Here is a 27,909-nt window from a genome sequence, read left to right on the forward strand (position 1 = left end):
TCGTTGTGGTTATAGACATCTACCTCAGAAATGAAATTATCCCCAATTTCCCACTTTTTACTTTCATCAATACGTTGACCTACAATAAGTACATTTGATTTATCATAATTGAAACTTAATTTATACCTTTCAGCAAATTGGGCTGCAATGTCAAGCATTCTATTTAATTCGTTTTCATCGTTCGCAAGAAGTACAACGTCATCCGCCCAGAAAAGACTACCAGTGCAAACATCATGTATTCTTACACCAATACAACAATATCATGTGAATTGAGGAGTTTTGTGAATTCCGATAAGTGATCGATGTATATCGAAATAGGATCAAGATCATGGCGCCGCGGCGGCGCGCTTTAATACTTTACATGCTTTACGACATGTACGAGGTGATATACCTGGATTCAGCACTCAACAACAGGATGTCATGACTTCATTTATTCTTTATGATTATGATTTATAAAAAAAAGGAATAATAAAAATATAAACAAAATAATGATAATATTATAAGAATATAAGGTATAAGATTTCTTTTATTAAAGAAATTTAAAAAAAAAAATTATCATAGGCCAAAATATGAATTCGTAACGTTATACCGGAGAATGCGCTTTGTGATTTTTTATTTGGTTAAAACTATTATAAGTACTTTAATAATTCTCATATCGTTAATACAAATAGGAAAGCGTCTTTTGAGTAGGCCTAGTACGTATTTATTAGTATTGTAGTTTTACATTAGTATTTTTGTTATTATTTATATATTTTTTGTGTTATTCAATTTTGAATAATGTTCAATTATCCCAGCAAACACAAAATGTTTTCGAGTTTTCGACATCATTCGCAAAAGGTTGCCAGAAAATGTTTAAATGTCGGGTTATATAAAGGGTATATAATATAAAGGGAATCAAACTTTTTCATAACATTCAAAAACATTTTTTGATAACTTACTGCAAATATTCTCAAACATATCAGTATTTAAGTGGTGACAAAAATGTTTGCAGAAAATATTTTTCAATAACATATTGAAAACATTTAAAAACTATTTTTGTAGTGTGTTTCCATACAAAACGTTTTAAAATGACCTTTGTTTAACCCGACATTTAATGTTATTAAAACGTTTTTACCAAAACCAAAACCCCAAAATATAGGCCTAACCTGTATAAAACTTTTTTAAACGTTTTGTGTTTGCCGGGATGGCATTTCAGACCTTCACGTTAAAATGTAGATTACTTGGTAGCTCTAAATAGTCAATGATTTAACATAAAAGTTATTAATTATTATTTATCATTAGGCCTATTTATAACATTGTGATGATTTTTCATTATTATTATAAATTTTATATTTCATGTCGAATTGTAATATTTTATATTTATTTAACTTTTATTCCATGCAGTTTTTGCGCACATGTTAAACTTGGTCAATTTCGCACAGTGTTTTCAAGTTTTCAAGTTTTTATTTGGAATTCACTTTTACATCAGCGGCACTCATCTATCTGATGGTGCATCCAAGACATTAAATATACAAACAAAGCTTAGTAATTATCAACAATTATATAACAAAGAAAAAAAACGCAATTAACAAGCAAAGGGTACATAAAAATAATCTAAATTGAGAAAGAAAGCTAAAGAAAGAGAACGGAAGAAAGAAAGAAAGAAAGAAAGAAAGAAAGAAAGAAAGAAAGAAAGAAAGAAAGAAAGAAAGAAAGAAAGAAAGAAAGAAAGAAAGAAAGAAAGAAAGAAAGAAAGAAAGAAAGAAAGAAAGAAAGAAAGAAAGAAAGAAAGACAGAAAGAACTTAATCAATTGTTACAAAAATACACTTACAGTGTCATACAGATATACTTATATTATACATGTTTGTATGAGCTTCATAAATGAATACATTAATTTATTTTTTTATTTATTTATTGGAACATACACTTTTATATCAGTGGCACACGCCTAACCAGCGGTGCGTTCAAAAACAATATACATATAAAAACGAACTTTAAACACAATTGAATATACATGAAAAATTATAAGATATATAATAACAAAAGTAAAAGAAATTGCCTGTCTCAACCCATGTTGACTTGAAATGGGTTGTAAGCATGAAAATAAAACAAAATATAAAATATTCAATTATACAGTTTAGCTAGCAACGCAGAATTCATCACATATAAATAAATACATTAAATATCAGTAGCGTACAAACTCAATTCGGATCTTGCCTTCCATGCTCTTTTTACGAAGGATTTGCAGAATTTATCAAATGTGTGATAGAAATCTTCTGCCTTACTTATATTATCAAACAATTTTACACTTCCAAGGGTCATATTATACTTTACGTCTAAGTTACCAGAGATGAATAATTCCCAAATATCTATACCATTTAAATTAATTAGCTCTTTCTCAAGTTTACTGTATTCATCAGCCCTGATTGTGTTAAGTGAGTGACATGTGAAAAGGAAGTGTTTCATATCCTCGCGATCAATATTACATAATTTACAAATACAATCATTGTCTGGTGTCCATTTACAAATTTTACTGTCTAACGGGAGAGTGTTAGAGCGAATTTTGAATTTCAACGAGGCGCCATGAAAGTCAGTTGCATCTAAAAGATATGTCTCCATATATGGAGCGTCTTTAATTGCTAAGTAATCAACGAGTGAAGATTTAGTTTGAGCGTCCTCTTTCCATTTGTTATTAAAGATGTTATAAATACTACCTTTAATCGAATTCACCCAATGTGGATTACGAGGAGGTTTTCCGACCTTTGCGCAGGCGATGACGTCATCTAAATCACATTCGTTTAAGATATTTTGGACACTATTTAGGAATTTGTAACGCAGCTTGTTAGGCTCGGTGTTTAAGCTCATCATCGTGTTCAAAGGCAATTTTGGCCAGCGATGGGATTCCAAATCAATAACACGAGAAAAATATTTTACTCTGAAAGAATTCTGAATCGTGGAAATAGGGACCCATCCCAAATCGCCATAGAGCGCTGCACGTGGTGTATTGCGGGGGGCTTTGAGAATGTGACGCGCCATCTGAAGCTGAGGATTTTCAAGCTTATCAATATCGGATTGACTACTGGGAATCCACACTGCACTAGCATAATTAATTGATGGGAGCGCTATTGTTCTCCATAATATATCACCATAATAAACACGATTAAAATTGTCGAAATTATCTATTACAGACTTGATATATGCAATAATTCTATTACCTTTTTTTGTTACCTCTTGAACGTGACCATGATCTGAGAGATTACGAGATATGGTAACACCTAGATACTTATAAGAGTCTACTTCTGATATGAATTTATCGCCTAATTTCCACAACTTATTTGCATCAGTACGTTGGCCTATTATTAATACATTAGATTTGTCATAATTAAAGCTTAGTTTCCATTCATCAGCAAATGCTGCTGCTAAACTTAACATTCTGTTCAACTCGTGTTCATTGTCGGCTAATAACACTACATCGTCGGCCCAAAAAAGGCTACCGACACATACGTTATAAATCCTTACACCAATTTCATGCTTTTTAAGCAATTTAGTAAATTCATGTATGAAAATACAGAATAATACAGGTGACAATACACAGCCTAAGCTTGTTTAACACCTTCAGAGACTTCGAAAAATTCAGTTTTAATATTACCAAATTTAACTTGAGCTTGAACATTGTCATAAAGCGCATCAATTAATCTCCACATTCGTCCCCTTAACCCCGAGTTCCAGGCTGCCAAAAGAAGACCCTCCCTCCACACCGTATCAAATGCTTTACGGAAATCTAAGAATGCCATGAATGTTTTCTAATTTTCTTCCCCTCCGCCGAACGACATGCGGCAATGCTTTTAAGTGCGAATATGTGATCATCACATCTATGGTCAGGGCGGAATCCTCCTTGAACTTCAGAAAGCGCATTTGAATTCTCTAAAAATTTTGAAATGCTCATCGCAATAATCCTATTGAAAACTTTTGAAACACACGAAGTGAGTGAAATACCCCTATAATTATTCAAATCTTTACGATCACCCTTCTTGAAAATAGGAACGATTATCCCGCGATTCCATTCTTTAGGAGTTTTTTCAAGATCGATAAACTTCTTAAACATTACTAATATACTTCTATGCATATAATCTGCACCATTTTTAAGAAGTTCATTTGTAATTCCATCTAAACCTGGAGATTTGTTATTCTTTGCAATGCTCAGTGCCTCTAAAACAATATTCATATTAATATCAACATCATGCAAGCAAGTATCATCATTTACATTAACATCTGAATTACATCTAATGGAATTAACCATTGTATTTACCATATTTACTCTATTTGTACACTCGTTGTTTCCATCTTCATTAATATTCATGTACATCTTGCCTAAAGTGCGCCAATATTGGAGAATGGTTTGATTCATTTTTAATTTATCATAAATTATTTCACCCGATTGAGGCGCTTTTATACAGTGAACGACAGACTTATTTTTACTGTTATCATTACTCTTAAGAATCTTCCAAAAGTCTTTACAAGCAGGTCCGCCTTTCTTTGCAATATCGACAGACCTATTGACACGCATTTGAGTGATTTTACTCTTTACAAGATTTTCGCCAGCCCATTCGGGGCTGGTACCTGTTTCAGGTTTGGGGTCAGTTTACTCAAGAGATTATATTTTAGTGGTATTGGAATGATTTTTTTTTTTACTTTTTGTGGTTAAATTTTTTTAAATATTTTAATTCGATTTGTTAGGAAAAGTAAGTATGTTTTGCCGTTTCAACGAACGAAAACGAGTGAGTATTACCAAAGTTATGTTTGAACTAATTAATTATGACTTTAAAAGTTTAAAGGCCTAAATGTAACAATAATAGTTAATATATATAGCATCATATGGTCAGCAGAAGAAAATCTGACATCACCTATGATGTCATATCAGTGTCCTTGACCGGGGGTCCTTACTCCTTGACCACTGAACAGCGTGATATCATGTTGATAACAGATCTATAGAATCAAAATCTTCATCATATCCCCGGATCATATCACAGATTCTCAACAATCTGTGATCATATGGACCATATTGATGTGAAAGTAGTTATCTATCATATCCTTTATCGTTTGATTTATAAAAATGAATCAAAATGTTATTGATGAAATGGTTGCTATCATAAACATCAGTTTTGTCTTTTCAACGGGAAAAATCCGATGCAAAATAAAGTTTTTAGGGCCTAGCTACAATATGGGCATAATTTATGCATATAGTATTGAACAATGTACCCCATTTGACATGCACTTATAGATAAATAAATTGTCTTACTTTATTAATTTAATAACTTCTTTATTATAAATAAAATGACACATAACTATTTGATTCATAAAATTACATTCAACAAAATGATTGAAGAGAAAACACACAAGGCACTAGGCAGACTGTTATAGAATGGAGTATGTAAGATGCCATGTCCATAGCTTCGCAGGAGTTTCCGACTAGCAATCAACATGATCAGCACATTCAGAAAAACACAGTTTAAGAGTGAAGATTGTAGTGAGTAACCAGTCCTTTATAAATGTGCTGGCCACTATCTATTATAATATAGTAGGCTTAAACTATACATTGCGAATTAATTAAGTTATTTTAAAATAAAATGTACATGTAAGTTAACTCAAACCGGCAGTGTATATATCGAAAGCAGTGAAATCGGACATTCCTAAGCGAAGATATTGAGTTCGTAAGTTCTGGTATTACAAAATTGGAAATTGAGATATCGTGGGTAAAAAGCTGAAAAGACAAAAAAAACCAACGACAACAACAACAACAACAACAACAAAACAAACAGACCAGAACAATTTGGAGTACATGTAATGAATTAAAAGAGTTGACATGAGATTAGGAATTAATGTTTTCTGCTGTTTCAGTGTGCATGTTCTCATCGTTGATGGTTTGGTGGACTGTCATGTAGATGTAAGCGTGATCCTAAAAATGCCTTTCACATTGACCAAAACTAATTACAAGACCTCTTCTACATTGAGGCTGGCTTTCCCTTTTAAAGGGAATTTTTATTAACATGGAGACGTTTGTCTTGATAGGATTTCCATAAATTATTACCTTCTTCCCTATTGTTACATTGATCATGTTGATCACTTTTTACCCACTTCCTGTGCTCCCTTGCTGCGTTTCTATGATCTTTTATAGCCGAATCAATGTCATTATCAAACCATGAATTGCATTTCCCTTTAATCTCTTTAGTCCCTAATCCCTCAGACGCAGCCGCCAAAACGTTGGTTTTCCATGAATCCCATATGACATCAGGATCGTCTAAGGAATCAATCCTGATATTTTGGCAACTGTTGAGAGACCAGACCTGGTCCTCGTCAACCGCGACTCAAAAAAGATCATTGTCTTCGAGCTAACTATTCCGTTCGAACAAAACATCAGAAATTCTCACGACCGCAAGGTAAACAAATACTCAAGTTTGATCATGGATCTTCAGGGACAGAGTTATGACGCCAAGTTATTTTGTATTGAAATTGGCAGCAGAGGCCTCATTACTGACGACAATAAGTGCAATATTCAAAACATTTTCACCTCTGTTTCATTGGGTAATAAACCCCACAAAATACTGTGCAAGAAATTTCAAGCCAACCTCAGTAAACGTGCAATACTGGCTTCATATGCAATCTTTTACTCCAAATATGACCAGGACTGGTCAATCTCCTAGGTGCTTTTGTAATCTGTACATATCTTGAGAAATGTTTATTGTTTTTAATATATTTTGTTTACTGTCTTTCATCCATTTTACTCCTGCAGAGATATGGCAACTGAATTCTTTCTGATGCCATACTCTTGTCTGGATTTGTATGTCTACTTTTCGATCTGTTTTGATGTAATTGTATATAATAAAGATTGAAATGAATAAATAAAATAAAACCCATTCACAGAAATTCAATTCACAGAAATTCAATATGGGTTATAATTATGAGATCATAAGTCTTTCAATATATTACTCCTTTCTTTCCACGCATCAGTGGTCCTCTGGGGATAATTGCCTATCGATTGGATTGATCATGGATATAACGTATGGTGATGTCATAAGCATAACTTGTGGACAATAGAATAACCATTGATTAAAGCTGATTAACAAGGTTACCCCTGCGTCCCCTAGCCGCTTGTCACATTTCATGCTATGTTCCGCGATTAATGTGGACTACTTATTAGAGCTTATTAGCGCTATTACATTGGTATAGGTCTATTAGTATGGCAGCTTATTTCATAGAAATTGTTCTAACCGTTTTCCTTTTGACTTTATATAACGCGTTTGCCTATGACTTGACCATTCTACATACAAATGATGTACATGGTCGCATAACACAATTTGATTCCGGCACTGTCCGGTGTAGTTTGGCTTCGGCAAATGCAGGAGATTGCTTTGGTGGAGCTGCTCGAATACAGACGGTTGTAAAGCAAACAAGGACAGAGATAGACAACGTATTGTTGCTGGATGGCGGTGATCAGTTTCAAGGAACAACTTGGTTTCATTATTATCAAGGAGATGCTACGGCACATTTTATGAATAAAATAGGTTACGATGCCATGGTAAGTCTTGGATTTTTTAACATCCTCCTCCTTAGGCCGAGTAAAAAAATATATGTTTCTCGTCCGCGCCCTCCTCCTTTTTGAAAACTTTCAGTTATAACTTGTTGAAAAAGATGTTTCAGAAGTTGAAACTTAATTTACGGCTTTGTAAATGCATAATACATAATTTCAGAAGAGTTTTGTGATCACTAGGGGGCCTACCTCTCAAAACAATAGAATAAAAAGGGCCTCCTCCTTTTTCTCAGATATCAATCTGTATGTCGGATACCCAAAATATGGTGCCAAATACAGGTATTTAGCGCTATTTTCCAATAAAAAATATAAAATAAAAAGCCCCTTATCCTCCTAATTTTCAAAAACCCGGACGAGAAACATATTTTTATTTTTACTTGGCCTTATCTAAAAACTTAATAGGCCTGGTTCATCCTCGAGTTAGTATACTTTTAGTTTTAAGTATCCACTTTTTATTAAAAAGTGAATGGCACCAAGACAGGGAATTTAATTAACATTATAGACCATCGAAACATAATATGTCTATGATTCGATGCAACAAGTCTTCGTTATTTCATTTCCCATTCTATTTCCACGGGTTAACTTCTAACGAATGTTTGCTGACGTAAAATCGATAATATATTTCCACCGAAAATAATTACGAATACTTGAACGATTATTCTACGTCGAATAGGCTATTCGGTGTATGGCCCTTTATTCCGTAAGCATTGAACCGTAATTTATGATTGCCTTCTGACTACCTGCTGACTGACCTGCTTTGATATTATTGGGATTCGCAATCGATTATACTTTGAGTAGGCCATTTTATGACCTGATTAAAAGACAGTCTCGCCTTTATAGTCATCCTTGGGAATTTTTTCTGTCTGAAAAATTATCGACTTTATATAAGTTAACTTCATTAAAAGTCTCTCTACATAGACATAGCTCTAATATGTCTGGGAAACATACAGTCTCTACGCAGGACAACCAATTCTTTTGTTATGCAAAGCTCACTCAGTCATTTAATGAGGCAATACAAACGATCGAATTTGGTGTTGAAATTAGCAAAATTTTGAGTTACACCTTTTCAATGTACAATTAATTTTCTCGGCCAAATGAAAAGCAATAATTTTCATTTTTTCATTAAATGTCAGGAAAAACTGTAATGCTTAATACTGTATTTTTTTTTAAATCCTAGTGTTAAACTTAGGCGTGAAATTCAGTCATTTAGTGTAAGATTTTCGATTTTAACGCACATCACCGTGAGCGATATATCATAGTTTTGTCAGAATTTCCGTTTTGATTCCACCATTTTTCGTGTGTTACGCGCTTTGAGTTCCTCATCGGAAGAGATTGTGCCTTATAAGAATCATTCATTATTATTGTTAATTTAAACAGGTTTTGCTGTTCAAGCAATTAATTAAAAATTGCTTGCCTAAAAACAGAATAACTTGGATGTTAATACTTGACCTAGTGTTTCAATTGTCATGAAGGCGACTGGGTATAGTGCCTTTTGTTTGTGTTTGTTTGAAATTGCTTTTGGAAACCCACCGAAAGTCATAATGAAGCAGCCAAAACAATACAAGGTTAAACATGGAAGTTTATAACAACCTATTAAATGACCTAAAGGAAAAAACATTTATGGCAACAATGAGCCTTGCATAGTAAGTCATGGTTAAAATATGTTGAGTACCACACCTACCATCCCTACATACACCCCACTACCCACCTCAGCTCACGCACACCTCTGCACCCACCCCACCCCCATAGGCCTACATAATATGTGATGCGATCAAGCAAAATCAGTCGGAACTCGGAAATATTAAAATTTCAGTTTCTTATAAGATAGTAAAAAACATTTACAAATCTGGATTTTGCAGAAAACCCCATTGAAATTGAACAACCAATTCTCGCTATTCGCAATAAGGGCGCCGCCAGCGGTTTGCGATGTAATCGTGATGTATCATGGGAAAATCGTGATGTATCATGGGAAAAGGTCGACATCCAAGTCCGCGCAATACGAATATTACCATGCTATTACGTAGGAACACGTGACAATATTTTTTAGTTTGTCAATAATAACGGTATTACACGCAAATCGATAGAGAAAAAATTAATTGTGCACATTTCAAATCACATTATTAAGTATTATTGAGTATCGATTCGCGTGTAACACCTTTATTTTGACAAACTAAAAAATATTGTCACGTGTTCCTATGTAATAGCATGGTAATATTCGTATGAGCAATTAAAGAGTTTCTAAAACAACAGGAAACAAAAGGAAATATTTCCTTTGTATGGCTATTTCTCAAAATCAATATTTTCGAGTTCCGACTGATTTTGCTTGATCGCATCACATATTACATACCGGTACATAATAATATTTCTATAGCACGGCTATAGCTATACATTTAATAGCACGGCTATAATAGCTATACATTTAGAAAGTAGGTCCTATAGCGCTAAATTATGACAAATAGGCCTACATGTCAAATTAAAAACAAACCCGTACACAAGTCTGAAGGGTGTAATGAAAATGCCAACCCGTGATGGGGGAGGGGGTCATTCAAAATTCACCTGGAGATAGGAGGGACAGAAAATTAAATTCCCCTATAATAACACGCGAATTTTTCTAGGTTTGGACAGTGGATTTTCCCATGGACCTCATCCTAGGTAAATAAACAAACAAACAAACATACAAAAAGGTTTTCATAATCATGGAATCCATAGCCCCTATAAATTGAAATTGCAGGCTATCACGGGAGCAAGTTTCCAAAATTCACCTCATTTACCAGAACACCCAATTGGGGATTTGGGCTACTAAATCGCTGGTCAGGCAATCCTTGCTTTCAATGGAAAAGGGACCTGGTTGACAACAATGGAAATATCGATTATTTCTGCTGGTTGCGCTCGAGATAAAGTACTGAGTTTGACATTTTCGGAGCATGAAGGGAAAAAGGGTAAAACTAGATATATTGCATCCCTGTAAGGCTGCGAAGTCCAGCCGTGACCTTGAAGTGACATCTGATGACCTTGAAAAGATTTGAAACACAATTGCATTTTCGTGAAAGATGTAGGCATTAAGTTTAATAACAATCTAGCTAATAAATAATTTGACCTTTGTTGACCTCTGATGACCTTGAAATGACCTCCATTTTGTTTTAAATCACATCAATATTATATATTCTAATTTAATGTTAATTTGGACGAATTTTGGAATTTTACCCCTTTTGACCTTTGGTTGACCTCTGGTGACCTTGAAATGACCTCCATCATATTTTGAATCATATCGTGATCACATATACTAATTTTCATTCGAATTGGACAAATTTGAGAATTTCACCCCTTTTGACCCAAAACAGACCCCTCCCCATGTTCAAGCCAAATCTGATTATAACCCTATATGCACCCAATGTTATAGTCATTTTGGCATTATTCTGATGATCACAGCACTTTATATGCAGGAAAAAGTGAACTTTAAGGTGATTTTCAGTAATCAACCCTATTTTACCCCCCTTCATGACCTTGAACTCAAAATCCGTGTTTACTCTATAGACACCACCTAATGTCAGTGCATATGTGTCAATCTCTGTACTATGTAATCTGTAGGAAAAGAAGCATTTTGAAAGTATTTGGTTATGTGCAGAAAAATCCCCTTAATGACCTTTGACCCCAAATCTGTGTTTACCCCATAGACCCCAACTATAGTCGATGCCGATGACCAAGTCTCATTACGCTACCATATAATCTGTAAAAGAAGAAGCATTTTTGGTAAAAATTGCATTTTTAGCCAAAATTACTCATGCGTGACATTTGACCCCAAATGGGTCATGTAATTTTAAAGGCTGGGGTAGTGGAGCCTTTGCCCAAGTTTAGTTATAATCGGTCAAATAATTAGGGAGCTAGAGCCAATTATGTCAAATGTTGACAGAAGAAAAACAGAAACTGCTGAAAAACAAGAGTCCAGCCGTTGCTCGGCTGGACTAATAAAAACGGAAAGTCTGACAAAACTATAATATATAGACCCACACGATGTGCCTTACAGAGGTGGGAAATATCTTTCTTTAGCAAACTATATTAGTTTGAGACGCTAAAAAATGAATTCCATAAAAGATATCACACTAAAAGACAAAATTTGATGCTTAATTTTAACACCAGGATTTTTTTTAATGTATATCCAAGCACTATGTTTTTAACTTACATTACTGAAGAAAAAAAAATATTGCTTTATATTTAACCGAGAAAATAAATTTCATAGCAAAAGGTGTATCTCTGAATTGTGCTGATTTTAACATGTATCAATCGACTTTTAGCGCGACTATGCATTTCTAAAGAATCGGTTGTCCAGCGTAGAGACTGCATAGTGCAGTTTTGTCCACGGCAAATTCACCGTGACCTTTTCAGCCATTAAAACCCGCTTAGTGAAGATTAAACCGAAATAAACCATTATAGTAATCGATTGTCCAATGCACATTTCTTACCACGTGATAATATTAATCCAATGGGCGATCGATTTGTCCGCTACTGTCGACTAATCCAATCGATAATGACGCTATTGACATGTACGGGTGGAGCTCCACTGACTGAGTTTTGGGTTTTTTCACTGGTTTGCTATCATTTACTCATCAAGGCGCTCCACCGTTATTAGTACTAAATTTGTACCTATTACGGTTTGGTGGCACTCCTCTTCCAAACGCGACCAAGTCAGGGCGGCCCGGTGAAGGAAAATGTGCATTGGATTAACACGGGAGTTTGGATAAGATGGTAGATTTCCTTTCTCATACAAATGCATGCTCCCCCGTTATTAAAGCTTGTACCGGATTAAAAAATCAGGTATTTTGAAAAGAATAAGTAATTGAAACATAGAGCAAGTACTAAAATCAGAGCTTATATACTTTTTGATATATGACGCTAACTAGTTCATCTCCTATACCCACAGCACAGCGCTACTAGTACGGGTCAATTACCTATGTGAGTGCCCCTGTGTTGTGTGCATACATGTAGTTAACAATAACTGCATGATGATAAGAGCCTTAAAATTAATTGAATAACTTTTGCAATAATTTACCATTCATAACATGATACAGGCCATAGGTAATCACGAATTTGACTTGGGACCAGAGGTTTTAGCCAGATTTCTTCGCAACGTCAACTTCGACGTGGTAAGTGCCAATGTCGATGTTAGTAATGAGACTTCACTGCAAGGACTGTTCACAAAAAGTGTCATCAAAGATGTCAATGGAGAACGCATCGGGATAGTTGGATATACGTACAGAGACACACCCGTCCTTTCACAGGCTGCTGTTGGTATGATTTTGTTTGCTTTCTTTTATTCATTCATTCGTTCGTTCGTTCGTTCAATCATTCATAACATAACATAACATAACAACGACGCTTAATATAGCGCAATACCAAAAATATGAACATTGCGCTTTACAAACAAACAAATTCATTCGTTCGTTCGTTTTTCTTTCTTCCTTCCTTTCTTTCTTCTTTTTTCTTTGTTTGCTACTTTGATTGTTTCTTTTTCCCCATCTTTGTGACGAATGACGAATTCTATTCAAAATTCCATTTTAAATATGTTCATTTATCTTGTTTGATCGCTTTATAGGAGCCGCCGTTTTTGAAGATGAAATAGAAACAGTTCAAAGAGAAGTTGATATGTTAATTGACAAAGGTATAGATATGATCATTGGACTCGGCCACTCTGGGTATGAAGTAGATCTTGAAGTTGCTGCCCGTGTTAGAGGAGTTGATATTGTCGTTGGAGGCCATTCGGACACTTTCTTGTATACAGGTAAAGTACAATATACTTCAGTAAACGGCTCTTTTCAGGGCCACCAAACATTTTTATATTAGCAGATAAGGCATGATAGGCGAGGTGTGCTTGTTCTCCGTTGACAAGAGGCAGTTTTAAGTGAACGGTTCTTTTCAGAGCCGTCATTTATAGGCAAGGGACGGCCTACATGTCTCATTCTTATAACTTTTTCCTGAAGAAGTCAGAGCTATTCCTGACGAAAGCTTGATAGTTCCAAACTTGTCCGACAGCGAACCCACTAAAACCTTACTAATTGTAAAGTATAATATACTTCGTTCACTTTTATAATCACGTTTTTCTGCATGGAAATAGTGATTGAAATCTGGTACTTTTTCTGCTTTGCCTCTTGTAATGCAAATATTTTCAAATCTTCAAACAAAACTTGGAGATATGTATTGATTTGATAGTAACTGTTTGCCTTTTTTCACGTTTTGCGATAATACCTTAATAATTATTATAATAGTGTTATGCATCATTGCACACATTTCCACACTAAAAAACTATTAGAGGCAATGTAATTTTCCTACCAGATGCCGTAACAATATTTCTTCTGAACTAGGCATATAAAAAAACCTCGTATCCTTTGTCAAACAATGCACATGATTGTATTAGCCTTTTCGAGATATGACGGACACAATAGAGGTTATCCACTTTACTCATGCGTGACTTCTAACAAAAGGCGCTGGTTCTCGTAGTATTCCTCATTCAAACTAATTCAATGCATGACCTTGGAGTTACCTGCATGACTTTGGCGGGTTATTTTGAAATAGTCATGTTTGCACATGCAGGTACTTCTTTTGAAAGTCCTAAACAAAGTATAGGAGTCGCTGGTAGGATATGCAGCTTATAGAACACGGATAACCTCTATTGGATGGCGCTGCACAAAATGGGTTAAGTCTTTTGAACTTCTGGTTTTACCCATATTGAAGACCGCCATATGTCGAAAAGGCTAATTGATCTATTTTGCGTGTTGAAAAGACCATCATCACGGACTTTGAAAGTTGAACAACTTGAAACAAACCCTTATGCAACCATTTCCAATTTTCAAATTCTTTAACAAAGCAAAAAGAGGAATGCATTTTTGTTTTAAATGTAGTTTTCCATTATTTGTAATACCAAACTTCTCTATCAAAGACTCTATTCCAGTTGAAATGTATACACAGCCTATATGGAAGACATGATCTTAATCTCCAACACAGGGAGTTTGAATTTTAAATGGTATTACCTAAATAGGCGACTCCATTTGAGATCTACACACCGTGTGTGGGAGATTAAGATCATATCTTCCATAAGGGGTGTATGGATTTCAAACGGATTAGCAGTGTCGCTGACAAGGGGGGTTAAGGGGGTGCGTTACCCCCGGGCCCGGGGTCTTAGGGGGTCCGTAAAAAATCAAAGAAAACATAAAAGCGAAGAAAAGTGTCCTCAGGGGGCCCGTGAAGAAAGGGGGCCCTGTGGTTCATTTTACCCTCGGGTCCGTAATGGCTCTCGGCGGCACTACAGATTAGTCCCATTTACAATTTGCTTTTATACCATTAACAGGCACACCACCAAGTACAGATATACCACAAGGAGAATATCCAACTGTCGTTACACAAACCCACGATTCAACCAGACGTGTATTGGTAGTGCAAGATTATGCCCGCGCCAAATACTTAGGACGTTTAGACGTAGTCTTTGATGATGAAGGCGAGGTGGTGGAATATTCTGGCAATCCTATATTGTTAGACGATACTGTTGAACAAGGTAATTTACTTAAAAGTACATAGACTGTGTGCGAGTTTAGCGCGTCTATATTTATTTTGAGATAATATAATGTCCTTTTTAAGCCAAAACAAAACAACAAAAATGACGAAAGTGGACCTCAGAAGCGGACCCCGACGAACGCCTCGCGCTCGATACTTCACTTCGCTCTTCGAATTATATTGAAAGCACATTAAATTGAGAATTTAACAAAGTTTTGTCGGGATATAAAATGAAAACTAAGTCGAACCGGTTACTTCACCTGTATACTAGTGTCCATATCAACACTCATATTTAGGGATTTGCCGTTAACAATTTAAAGGACACTCATATTTAGGGATTCACCTGTAACACTTTAAAAACACTCATATTTAGGGATTCGTTGATAACATTTTAAATGACACTTAATATTTAGGGATTCGTAGGTAACATTTTACAGGACACTCATATTTAGGGATTCGTATGTAACATTATTTTTACAGCACACTCATATTTAGGGATTCGTCGGTAACATTTAATTGCATCAAACTGTAGCACTTTATCGTAAAAGACTTTGACGTTTTGAGGTATATGTCTTTTTTGCCTGTACCATTTTCAGATCCTGATATACTCACTGATATTTCCACATGGGGAGCCCCTATTCGTGACATTTCAAACCAAGTCATCGGAAGATCCAATGTGATCCTTCAGGGAGCCTTTGAAACATGTTGCAGTCGTGAGTGTAATATAGGAAACTTGCTCACCGATGCTTATGTACGGGCCTTTGTGCCTGACAAAGCTTCAGACCAAGGCTGGACAAACGTGACTGTTGCCATCGAACTTTGTGGTAGCATCCGAGGATCAATTAATCAAGGTACGGAATAGCTCACCTAGGAATAGGATAATAAGATCCGATTTTTCAACTTGGTGATCCAATTGTCGATCTCAATCATCATCATCCCTCTTAACCCCATCAATGAGCTCGTAATATTCAAACTGCAGGTTTTTTTTTGTTTACACCACTGAAAATCGAGTTGTGTAGTAATTTATGTTTCTTTATTCGATTACATCAAATCCAACCAACGAAAACCCCAAAGATTATTTTGCTCCAATAAAATATAATTATATGTAAATCAAAGGAGACTAATCTCCACACAAAGGATTTTGATGGAGGCTATTTTTTCTAGGCATGATAACAACAACTGGCTATTCCTTTTGAAATACACACTCCCCCTGTGGAAGATTTAGCTAAAGTATTCCACACAGAACGTATGCACACTCCCCCTGTGCAGACAGAGTGTATGGGTTTCAAAAAGAATAGAGGTATACTTTATTTAGCTTTATTTGAAATACTCTATAGTAAGAATTCCAATTGAATGAACGCAGCTTTCAATAGCGTGATGATTTTTTGCGTACACTGCGCGATGTACCCCAGCGTGTGCGACTGTGTGTGAGTAACGCGGTAGTGAATCCAACCATGCCAACGCACTTGATTGGTTAGCATTGTATCCAAGGTCGTGCTTTCGCGTTGTAGTTTGAAATACGCGATATACGATCGCGGTTGTATCGAGGATATCTGTTGAAAGCTGCGTTCATTCAATTGGAATTCTTACTATAGTTGTGAAAGATATATAGATAAAGCCGTAAAACAGGAGAGTATTGGTTTCAAAATCATTACTTCTAGCCAATTTAATTAAAAAACCATACTCCCTCTGTGTAAGATTTTTCTTAAATCTTTCACAGGCATGCAGGGGCATTGCAGGTTTCAAGTGGAATAGCCCAATAATACAATGTAACGTTGATGGGTTGGCGCCACCTCCCGATTGAAGCTCTACAATCCTGACTTGTGTATGATACATTTTCTGAGATTACCTATGTATTTGAAGAAAGCCTTTTTAAACAGAAAAGCAGATAACCCCTCTTGATATGATATCAAGGGGGGTTATCTGCGGCTGGAGAGTGAGGGTTCCCGGGACGGGACCAATGCGCTAACACCCAACACCGCCCGTCCCCGGGGCCCGTCCCAAGTCGGGGGCAGTTGCAGGAGACTTAGAGAGCTGATTGCAGGATGTATTATAATCGGAGCTTGTTATTTATAGATATGCGGGATTATCCGTTCCAAGTCAGGGGCAGTTGCAGGAGACTTAGAGAGCTGATTGCAGGATGTATTATAATCGGGGCTTGATCTTCAAGACTCTGCACGTCCTTAAACACTTTGATGCGGATCGGGCCAGGTAGCGGCCATATCCGGCCTATATAATGGTTCTCAATCTGCTGGAGACGAAGTTAGCTCTTCGAATTTTCACAGCAATGTCGTACGATCTGATAGAGCTCCTGAGGCGAGTGTCAACTGTGTGAAGTTCATGGAGTTGCTGGCATAGATCTGGTGCTTCGGTCGAATGTGGTGGTAGTTGAGGTTATCGAGCGGTCCGTCTCTTTATTGCATCAAGACGAGATAGTTCGCGTTCTCCCAATCCATGCAACGCTTGCATATATGCAATGTTGGATCAAATCATGGTTTTATAAATTACAGTTGTCTCGCGGTAGGGGGCCGTAAGTCCGTCGAAGAAATCCTAGCCGCTGGCCAACAGTCCGGCTTTGCCAGTCTGGTAATCACAGGTGACCATGACAGGTCCTTGCTGATAGAAACAAATGTCAAGTAGGTCAGCACTGTCTGCTTCTTCTAGCGCTATTACAAAAGAGTAGAGACTTGTTTGCGGTTGTGGTAGTCTTGCACTTGGCAGCACCAAACATTACATTCCCAGATGTGTACTCCACCCCCTGCAGATTCATGTTTAGCGAAGCAGCAGCTGCTTCTCTGTCGGACTTGATGAAGGTCGTGAGCGTAACATCATCACCATAGAGGATGGATGGATTCAGGATTCTGTGATGTTGTCTGCAAAACATGATGAACAGAAGAGGGCCAATGATGGATCCCTATGGAACATTGTGCATTAATCTGCTTAACTTAGATGTTTAAGGAGCGGATCCAGCTAATCCAGCAGCTTGTTGACATCAAGACCGACAATTCCTGATTCCTTTCTACCATTGATGGAATTGGTGAGGTTTTGGGCTACATAAGTCAGATGTAGAATAGCCAGTCATAAAGCCAAATTGACGGTTGGATATCAATGGGACTATGATAGCCAACCAAACATTACAAGTCGCCATAGGAGTTCAACAAACTGAAACTGGAAGTATTGTTCAATACGATAAACTTAAAAGATTTTACTCATTTAGGACTGGGGATCTAATTATAACTTAATCTAATTACAGGTGATATACTCTTTGAGGATGTGGTCGGTGTTCTTCCTTTTCAAAACACAATTGACGCAATCGATATAAGAGGGAGTGATTTGAAATCAACTCTCGAGATAGCTGTGGCGGGTTCTACTTTCCAGGGTGAATTTATGCAATTTTCGGGTAAGTCATTTTTAACTGAGACGAAATCACCTTAAAGCCATATTATAACATTTCTGTAAAAAACAGATTAGTATTTATTTTCCATACAATGTTAGCTTTTACTGTCAGATATGTCCCTTTTAATTTTGAGCCGAACAAGTGAGGTAAAGCATAGAAAATTGGAATTTACTACTAGCGCCCATGCATGTTACTCTCGCGGTTGTAATACGGTACGATCCTCGGGGTGTGTGTGTATGTGTATCTCGCACGCCGTGTACGTACTGTGCATACGTGTTCGACTAATATTTCCATCGTAATAATAAAACGCCGGTTCGATCGTTTTATTCAAAATCTCAGATTTTGACAAAACTACAGCACCTAGAGTTTGATTTTTGCAGAGTATCTTTATTGACTAAAGTACATTACAATCGTGTAAAAACCAGAATTAAAATTTTTTTTGAGGGCGTTCTCCTCAGCAAATGTTATAATATGGCTTTAACTGTGCTACCTCTGCTGTAGGAATGTGTGTACAATCTTGTTGCATTGTACAGCAGCGAGCCTCCCAATATGTCACCGTGCAATGTGAATATCCTGTTTGAAGATTTCTCCTTCAAATTCTTAAAACACATAATATAAACTGCTCAGAAATTTAAGACGTTTGGCTGGAAAGCTGAGAGAAATGAGGGCTGAAATGATTGGCCGAGTATATCTTGAAACTTTCAGCATATGATTCATGTTTGTATACTGTAAAGACATACTGCAGTTACTGTCCGTTTTCCTATACACAATACACCGTGCTCTTTCCCATTGACGCGTGATCTCTACAAATAGCCTACGTTAAAAGTATGGGGATATGCCTAGTTAACGTCGCTGTGTGAAAAATAACCGGCCAATATTAAAAGTACTCTTCTAAAGTTCTAGAAAATATAGTTTTGTAACATGTCCTAAATTTTTAGCTAATTTAGATGTTTGGAAATATGCGTACTTTGGTGTTTTAGTTAATGTTATAGGTAATAGTACATTGCCTAGTTAACGTCGCTGTGTGAAAAATAACGGGAAAAATAACCGGCCAATATTAAAAGTAGATGTTTGGAAATATGCGTACTTTGGTGTTTTAGGAAGGATATGTAAACGACAGATAACACCAAAAAATATGAAAAATTATTTCCAAACCGTGTTAAGTCTGCAAACCACCATGTTTCTCATTTTCAAGAACGCTGGTTAACAATAAGCACGTATTGTCTCATTTCGTAAACAAAGACCACACATAATTGTTCTCTAGCGCTCGCTTTATAATCGTTCACCCAACTGAAAGTATAATCCCAGCTCATTGCTCCATTGTACGTGTAAAGCAGACACATATGTTGTGTGTATTTAACCAGAGAAGATATGATTTAATCAGTTGAGCTGTTTTCAATGAGTGTTATCTTGGTTTAATAGCTTTTAAAGCTTTTTAATGGGGTTTAAGTCCTGCAAAGGTCGAGTTGAATTCTACTGTAGACATGACTGCATCATGAAAGGCATTCTAATCAAAGGCACATGACATATACAAAGCGTCATACAGTGTCATATGGGACAGGGGTCACAAACATAAAATCAAAAGAAAAGAGTTCCTCATGTCAATCTTGTTCCCACTTGTCTAGACAATAGCTGACAATGCCAGAAGCTACGCTAAAGCAAACAATCGTATCTAGTTTCAGCTTGCGCTGCAGACTAAGATTGCATCTCTCTGGAGTGTCGCAAGACATGAGTGGTTACTATATCTTTCGCCTTGGTGCTTACGGCCGGTCTATCTGTATTCAAAATCACAGGATATTGACTAGTTAGAAGGGCGTAAGAGTAAGCATTTCGTCAACGGATCCTTAAAGAAGTTTAGCAAAATTACCCTCGATTAGAGAAAAGCGAGGGTAATAAATTTTGTTCCACTGGTTTCAGTTTCCGATATTGGATTTCATAATTTGATCTCATATACCTCGACACCTGCTGATGTTTGACCTTTGGCATGTGAACACATTCCTGGTGGTCTGGAGGTCAGCTGGGCAGGCCAGTGACATGACTGTAATATGCTATTGATAAAAATAGTGGTTGAAAATAGTCTCAGCGTGGAATTGCTGGAGGGCATAATATGGTGACCCAAGTCCAGCTGGTTATGATGACAGGTTGACCAGTGTGTTTTAAGACTAACTTTCATGCCCATGGCAATTGCCATGGCAACTAGCTGTCAAAGCTGAAAAAACTTTAAAAAAGCACGAATTCAAAAGTTTTAAGGATATGTACACGAAATGGCACCAAGGCGTAAAAAATCGTAGCCTCTCAATTCTTCAGTTATTTCTGTATGCCGCATGACTACTGGTTTTTCATAGTGCACGATTTTATTATTTCCAGGTATACTGGTGACCTACGATATTTCTAAGAATCCTTATAGCCGAGTTGTAGAAGCTTTAGTGTTATGTTCGGATTGCGTCTCTCCTGAATACCAACCGATTGTAGACGATAGGATATACCGCATTGCTGTTTCATCGTACTTCTACCTGTTTCTGAAGGATGTTGCAATGAACCACCAAACAGGTATGAAGGAGTAGTATTTCTAGGATTTCAGTTTAGGATCTGACTGCAAGGATAGTCAGGGGACAGCATACAGTGAACATAAATAACACTCAGGACAACGGTTCTCTGGGAAATGTGTATACCCTTTAAGTTTTGAAACCAGTTTTAATAAACAACTAGGCTTTTCATAATGTGCCACGAGTAGAGTTATCGGCGGGGGAGGGCCAATCCACTACAGACAGATCTATTTTAAGCCAATGTACAGAGGCAATATTCCTGTAATGTAAAACCTAATTCTGAAATTTGGTTACTTAGCTTTCAATGATAGTCATAGATTTTTTAATTAAAAAATTTAAATTCATACGATTCGTATGATTTAATTTCACTTAGAGGAAAATACAATGCAAGAAATTAAAAAATAAAAACACCAATCCTAACAAACCTAATCTAGGAGCCGTGGAGAAACTTACGGAGAGCTTTATGAGCCACCGGGACGAGCCACAGTCTCTATTGTTTCCTACTCCACAGTATTAAAGGCAGAGGCGGAATTAAGGAAACGGGTCTTGTCAGCAAGGTATCCCGGGCGAGGGGGGGGCTTCAGAGAGGCGGATCCAGGGTTTCAAGTAAGGGGGTTACATTACTTTTCTTACCTCTTTTCTATACAAATATGTACCATTCGTGTGTTATAAGATTTTAAATAAAATTCATAGTTTCGCATTTTTGGTTCAAACAAAAACGGTGCCAAAGGTAGAAGCTATACCAATCATCACGAACGATGACACCTGGTATGTTATGTATATCTATGCAAAGTTAATGGGGCTTACAAAAAGACAATTCATCATTAAGAAAAGTTTCACTGTAAGTAATGATCATAATAACGTATTTTCAATTTCCCATGAAACGATAATATGAAAAACGCATTTACAAATCATAACGATCAACACCTGGTATATAGCGATACAATGTTAATGAGGGATTGCACAAAAATAAAATTTCCGATAGATACTGGAGCTGTTATGTGGGGAATGTCCTTATTTCTTCGTGTTATAAGCTGAACGCGAGGTATTTTACCAATGGTCCTGCAAATGTTATTTATATTTGGGCTATATGGGACCTGTAAATAATATCTACATTTGAGCCTATTGGACACGCAATTTACCTTTGGACTCATGGTGCCGCCTCAAGTGCACCACGGTTAATCAGTATCACTGAGCTAAACGATTTAGCAGAAAAATGTCTATGTGACTGGGCCCCAAAGGCCAAGATTGTATTAAAGGGGCCCTGTCAGCAATGCTGACTTACTCACTGGCAGCTTAAATCCGCCGCTGTAAGGGTAGGATTTAAGACACACTGTGTAAAAATTACCCAGAACGCCGCACAATACATACTACTATAGTAATTCGCCGGCAGGTGTAAAAGACAGAATGCAGAAATGACAGAAACGACAGAAACAACAGAAATGAGAAAAGACAGAATTTGCAAAAAGTTGAGGAATTTAAGTGTGAGTTCATTAAACCAAGGAGTTTCGTACATAACATGTACTGTTTAACGAAATCTCAAGTGATATATACATTGAGGTAATATAATCGGGATATTTGTAATTTGTATTTTTTTGGGTAATTTAATTTTATGGTTGTCAAAACTTTCTTCTTTGAATGCTGTAATAAATAATAAATTACTAATTTTTGACCCCTCTAGAGCTATTAAAATCAAATTGCCTATGGCCTAAACATAGGTTTAACATCAGCCATTTATAGTATTCTGAAGGATAATCAGGAAGAGATGAAACCTTGACTCTCCACCACCAGGGTGCTTCCTGTAACTTATGCAATGCAGATATTATATGTAAAATCATAGACTCTGAAGACAGAGTCTATGGTAAAATCGAATCCCAGAATGCATTGCATATTTTAACTTGGTGTAAAAATATGTTATATGAAATAAATATAATAATTCTTTTTTCTGATTCCCTCATCAATAAAACACCAAACAATAAACAAGAAGAATACAAAACATAGGCTACACCTTTGACATGTTTGAGCATTATAATTATTACTATTATTTGTCCCTATTATTATTTTGTAATCATCGTGCTTGATCATTTCCAGTGGAGGCAGGCCTAATGGGATATCTTGGCCCTTTCTTTTCAGATCTCATCTGGGATTCTGAGATTGTGGGCCTACAACTACACTGTTTCCCTGGCCACTCGGGCGTGGTGCACCCGCACTCTACATGCTCTATGGGGCGGCACACAACACATATTGCGTCCAAACTCACAAACAAACATCTATTTAGTATTAAAAACTTTTGCACAACATGACTACAAAAATTTTAGAACTCCTGGAATCAAAACTCAGTAACTTCATTTCTGCATTTCCTGGAATTTCTGTTGTTTCTGTCGTTTCTGTCATTTCTGCTTTCTGTCTTTTACACCTGCCGGTAATTCGCAACTATAAAGAGATTCTTTTTAAGTTAATTCATTTTTTAATCCAAACATTTGAGATTTTATCAAATTAATAAACGTTATTCATTAGTATTTTGATTTTATTTGTTTAATTTACTCAAATGTTAATCACTACTTACACTAGGAGACAAAAATCTGTGATCGGTTGAAAAATCCGTGAAAAATCTGTGATCCAAAACAGATTTGTCACGGACTTTTCAACCAGTCACAGATTTTTCACAAAAAAAATGTCTCCTAACATCCTATATTTTCTATAACAGGTGGTATAGGCACAACCGTGGTACGACAGTACATTGAGCAGTTTAGCCCGATTATAACATCGCAAGAGCGACGCATTAGGTTTGTTGAGCAACCAGCAACACCATCTACGTCACCGCCAACCATGGTACCAACAAATATGAAGATGCGGAAATATGACAAGAACGGATCACCCATACGCAAAACCCGAAAACAATAAGAGTACTGACTGAGGAAGAAAAACATAAATAAACACCTAATGATATAAAGTAAACCATGCATACAAAATAAATTAATAATACGAAAAGTGGTTTGTTATAATAACGAACTGAAATGGCAGAGGGCAATGGTAGGCCTACTGGTTAAAGAGGAATCCAGTTGACCAGGCAAACTTTCAAGGGTAACCCAATTAAGTAGGCTTAAAATATAATCAAGCCAATGTTTAGTTATTGTTCACCCCCATACCAACAAACTTTACACAGCTCCTAACTTAATGTGTTTTCCAGATATTTATAGCGGCATTTAAGAAAGCTTTTGGTCAGCGCAAGTCTGTCAAAATCGGTAGTTCGTTATCTTCTCTTAAACCAATTAACAATAGTATCCCACAGGGTTCTATTTTAGGCCCCTATTATTCATCATTTTGTAAGTGTTTCTTCTAAAATAATTATGTATGCCAATGACACCTTGAACTTATTTGTTCTCACAATCCATCTGATCTCAAAATGCAGTAAAAATATGTGTAAGATTGCAACTTGGTCTGATGATAACAAATTAACAATTATTATTAGTAAAACTAAGTTCATTGGTACTTTTTGGTACTTAAGTTATGTGGTGTGCGCTGTGGTGTAGTTCAATCAATCAATCAGTTACATTTATGAAATAGCGCCATTCATTTTAAAATGTTCAACAGTGCTCAGTAGTCAAAAACTACTGTTGCCAGCATCCTAAAATAGGTGACTCTTCAGGAGCTTCTTAAACTGTTCAAAAGTACAATTTTTGATTTGATCTGGTAGTTTATTCCAAATTATAGTATATTCATTTTTGCCCTACATATATTTTTGTTTACTGTTCCTATGTAAGGGCAATTAGCATTGCCGGATCAAGCCATAAACATGATAAACATCTCTAAGACAGCTGAGCATAAAATCCTTTCTCACTGACACTATATTTGCACTTACAAGCCACGAAAATTCCTAAATCAATATATATAACAAACGAGAATCCTGCCCTGTTTTAGCATCCAAGGAAATGATGAACATTATCCTACAATATCCTTAGCACTCTGCTATTCAGATAAAGAGTTGTCAAAAGCAGGTGAATTGTGGGATAATGTTTATTATTTCCTGAGATGCTGAAATAGGTCAGGATTCTCTTTTCTATTAAATATATTGATTTAGGAATTCCCGTGGCTTGTGAGTGCAACATAGTGTCAGTGAGAAAGGATTTTATGCTCAGCTGTGTTAGAAATGTTTATGGCTTGCTCAGGCAATGCTAAGGGAGTGTTCAGAAATACTTTAGGGGCTGGTAAAAAGGGAGGGGGGCCAAAAAAGTTTTGGACCTTAAAAGAGGGGGACCAAAAAGTTTTAGGTGGTAGGAAAGGGGGTGCCAAAAAAGTTTTCCTCTTCAAATTCGCGCGCATTGAGACCCTATATATATATATATATCAATTTTAACATGGGCAAGTTTTGTTTTTCAGTGCTTTTGTTTGAAAAAATGATGGCACTTAGTGTACACATATCTATTAATTAATATAACATTAAAGATGATCAGCAACATGCAACATCTGGGTTGGTCTAAGACAGGGAGGTAAATAATGATAATTTACTGGGTGGGCAATTTAATTTAATTTTGCCCTGAAATTAGGGAAAATAATTTACTAGGTGGGCAGCTGTATAATTAATGGCATCCAGGCGTTTGGATCTTTCGCAAGCCGCAATATAGACCTGTTTTTGCGTCGAATTTGGCTTTGATGTAAAAAGTGGATGTAGCAACTTCCAAGAAAAATTGTATATCGTATTGTATTTCACTTTGGATATTTAAAAATCTTATACTAATTATCACTCACCATTACTCCTGAGTAGAAAAAATGCAGTAAAATTAGATGGGAAGGGTAATATTTTTATTTGGTATTATAGTGAAATAATGTTTTGACTTTTACACATCACTAAAGGGTATAAATAGTAATGAACAAAAAGTATTCTTTCAACACTTTTAAGTGTAGATTAAAAAGTGTAAATTAAGTGTAGATTGAAGTGTAGATTAAAAAGTGTAGATTAATTGCAGAAAATTAAAATACTATTACTCAAAGACTTGAAATGAGCAATGTATATTTCAAATAATGTTTCATGTCTATTAAAAACGAGCCTCATTCAAGAATCCAAATTTATGGGCTTAAATGAATTCTTTCAGGTTTTGTGTGAAAATTGTTTAAAATAATATTGATTTTTAGCTTCCTATAAAATTGTGTACTGTGTGATATTTATTCCTACTCCAAAGTGAAAGTTGTAAACATCTATCTATCTATCTATACTAATAAAATAATAAGCGGTCTCTATCTGTCTATCTGTGTATCTGTGTATCTATCTATCTGTCTGTCTGTCTGTCCAGCTATGCGTTTCGCCGCACTTCAACGCATCGTGCTGAAATTTTGGATATAGATAGGTATTGGGAAAAGCATGTTGGCCATGTGGTTTTGAAGGTCATCGGAGGTCAAGGTCAAAGGTCAAAATGTCAAACTTTGTCCGATCAGGCCCAAACTTGGTGGGTGGAATCCTTGATAGGAGGGGAATATAATGCGCGAAATAAAATCGAGGTCAACCGAGGTCAAAGGTCATTACGGAGGGGTCAAATTTCAAACTTTGTCCGATGAGGCTCAAACTTGGTGGGTCGAAACCTTCGTATGAGGGGAGCATGAAAAACATTATATGGAGGTCATCCGAGGTCAAAGGTCAAAGGTCATGGATTTCAAACTTTGTCCTATCGGGCTCAAACTTGGTGGGTGGAATCCTTGATGCGAGGGGAATATATGCGCAAAACAAAATTGAGGTCAACCAAGGTCAAAGGTCATGTAGGGGCTAAATTTAAACTTTGCCCTATTGGGCTTAAACTTGATAGGTGGAATCCTTTGTATGAGGGGGGCATGAAAAAATTACACCGAGGTCATCCGAGGTCAAAGGTCATCTGGGGTCAAACAGTATCGCTATCATGCCAGTGCTCTCACAGCATCAGGGCTCTCACAGCTGCAGGTGCACTAGTACTACTAAAATAATAGCCGTTGTCTGTCTGTGTGTCTGTCTGTCTGTCCGGCTATGCGTTTCGCCGCGCTTCGACGCATGGTTCCGATATTTCAGACATATATGGGTATCAGGCGGGCGCTGTTTACCGGATAGTTTTGAAGGTCATCGGAGGTCAAGGTCAAAGGTCAAAATTTCAAACTTTGTCCGATCGGGCCCAAACTTGGTGGGTGGGATCCTTGATACGAGGGAATATATGCCCAAAATAAAATCGAGGTCGACCGAGGTCAAAGGTCATTACGGAGGGTCAAATTTCAAACTTTGTCCAATCGGGCTCAAACTTGGTGGGTCGAAACCTTCGTATGGGGGAGCATAGAAAAAACATATGGAGCTCATCCGAGGTTAAAGGTCAAAGGTCATGGATTTCAAACTTTGTCCTATCGGGCTCAAACTTGGTGGGTGGAATCCTTAGTATGAGGGGAGCATGAAAAAAATTACATTAAGGGCATCCGAGGTCAAAGGTCATCTCGGGTCAAAATTTCAAACTTCGCCCAAATTAATCTTCATATTTGACCATTTTAGCTTTTTGCATAAATTAGCGCGCATTTGTACTATCATAATAGGCACGGATCCAAATTATACCGATGTGCCTATGAACCTCCAAATAAATCCTCTATTTCATGTATCCCTGTAAAATCAGATAAACACCTGATTTGGGACAAATCTAAATTAAGTATAAAATGAAAATTTCCTTGTGCTTGTATTTCATACGCAATTGTCCCACCGGGAATGTTATAAAACATTTGCCTCCCTAAATGACTTGTGACCCAGATACCACACCACTGGAAACAACACTATTAAGTATGTTTGTTATACGATAATGGGGGGGGGGTCAAAAAAGTTTTGTCTGTCAAAAGAGGGGGGTCAAAAAAGTTTAGC

At 36.6% G+C, this 27,909-nt stretch overlaps 1 protein-coding gene across 1 annotated transcript; it reads left to right on the forward strand.

Annotated features, from left to right (window-relative positions):
- The first annotated feature begins 7,127 nt into the window (after nt 1-7,127).
- LOC140136281 (5'-nucleotidase-like) lies at nt 7,128-26,137 on the forward strand. Its single transcript, XM_072158007.1, has 8 exons — nt 7,128-7,556; nt 12,635-12,854; nt 13,159-13,344; nt 14,908-15,111; nt 15,707-15,961; nt 18,364-18,510; nt 20,875-21,057; nt 23,761-26,137. Exons 1-8 carry the CDS (start codon nt 7,218-7,220, stop codon nt 23,955-23,957), a joined length of 1,731 nt encoding a protein of 576 aa, XP_072014108.1. The 5' UTR covers nt 7,128-7,217; the 3' UTR covers nt 23,958-26,137.
- The last annotated feature ends 1,772 nt before the right edge of the window (nt 26,138-27,909 follow it).

Source organism: Amphiura filiformis, chromosome 16, assembly GCF_039555335.1.
Source record: "Amphiura filiformis chromosome 16, Afil_fr2py, whole genome shotgun sequence".
In the NCBI taxonomy this organism is placed as follows: Eukaryota; Metazoa; Echinodermata; class Ophiuroidea; order Amphilepidida; family Amphiuridae; genus Amphiura; species Amphiura filiformis.

Bases quoted from the DNA above. Each gene is read 5' to 3' on its own strand.
- LOC140136281 (XM_072158007.1), top strand. From the start codon at position 7,218: ATGGCAGCTTATTTCATAGAAATTGTTCTAACCGTTTTCCTTTTGACT. The intron at 12,855-13,158 runs GTATGATTTTGT...ATCGCTTTATAG, and splicing joins CCTTTCACAGGCTGCTGTTG to GAGCCGCCGTTTTTGAAGAT. The intron at 18,511-20,874 runs GTAAGTCATTTT...TATTATTTCCAG, and splicing joins TGAATTTATGCAATTTTCGG to GTATACTGGTGACCTACGAT.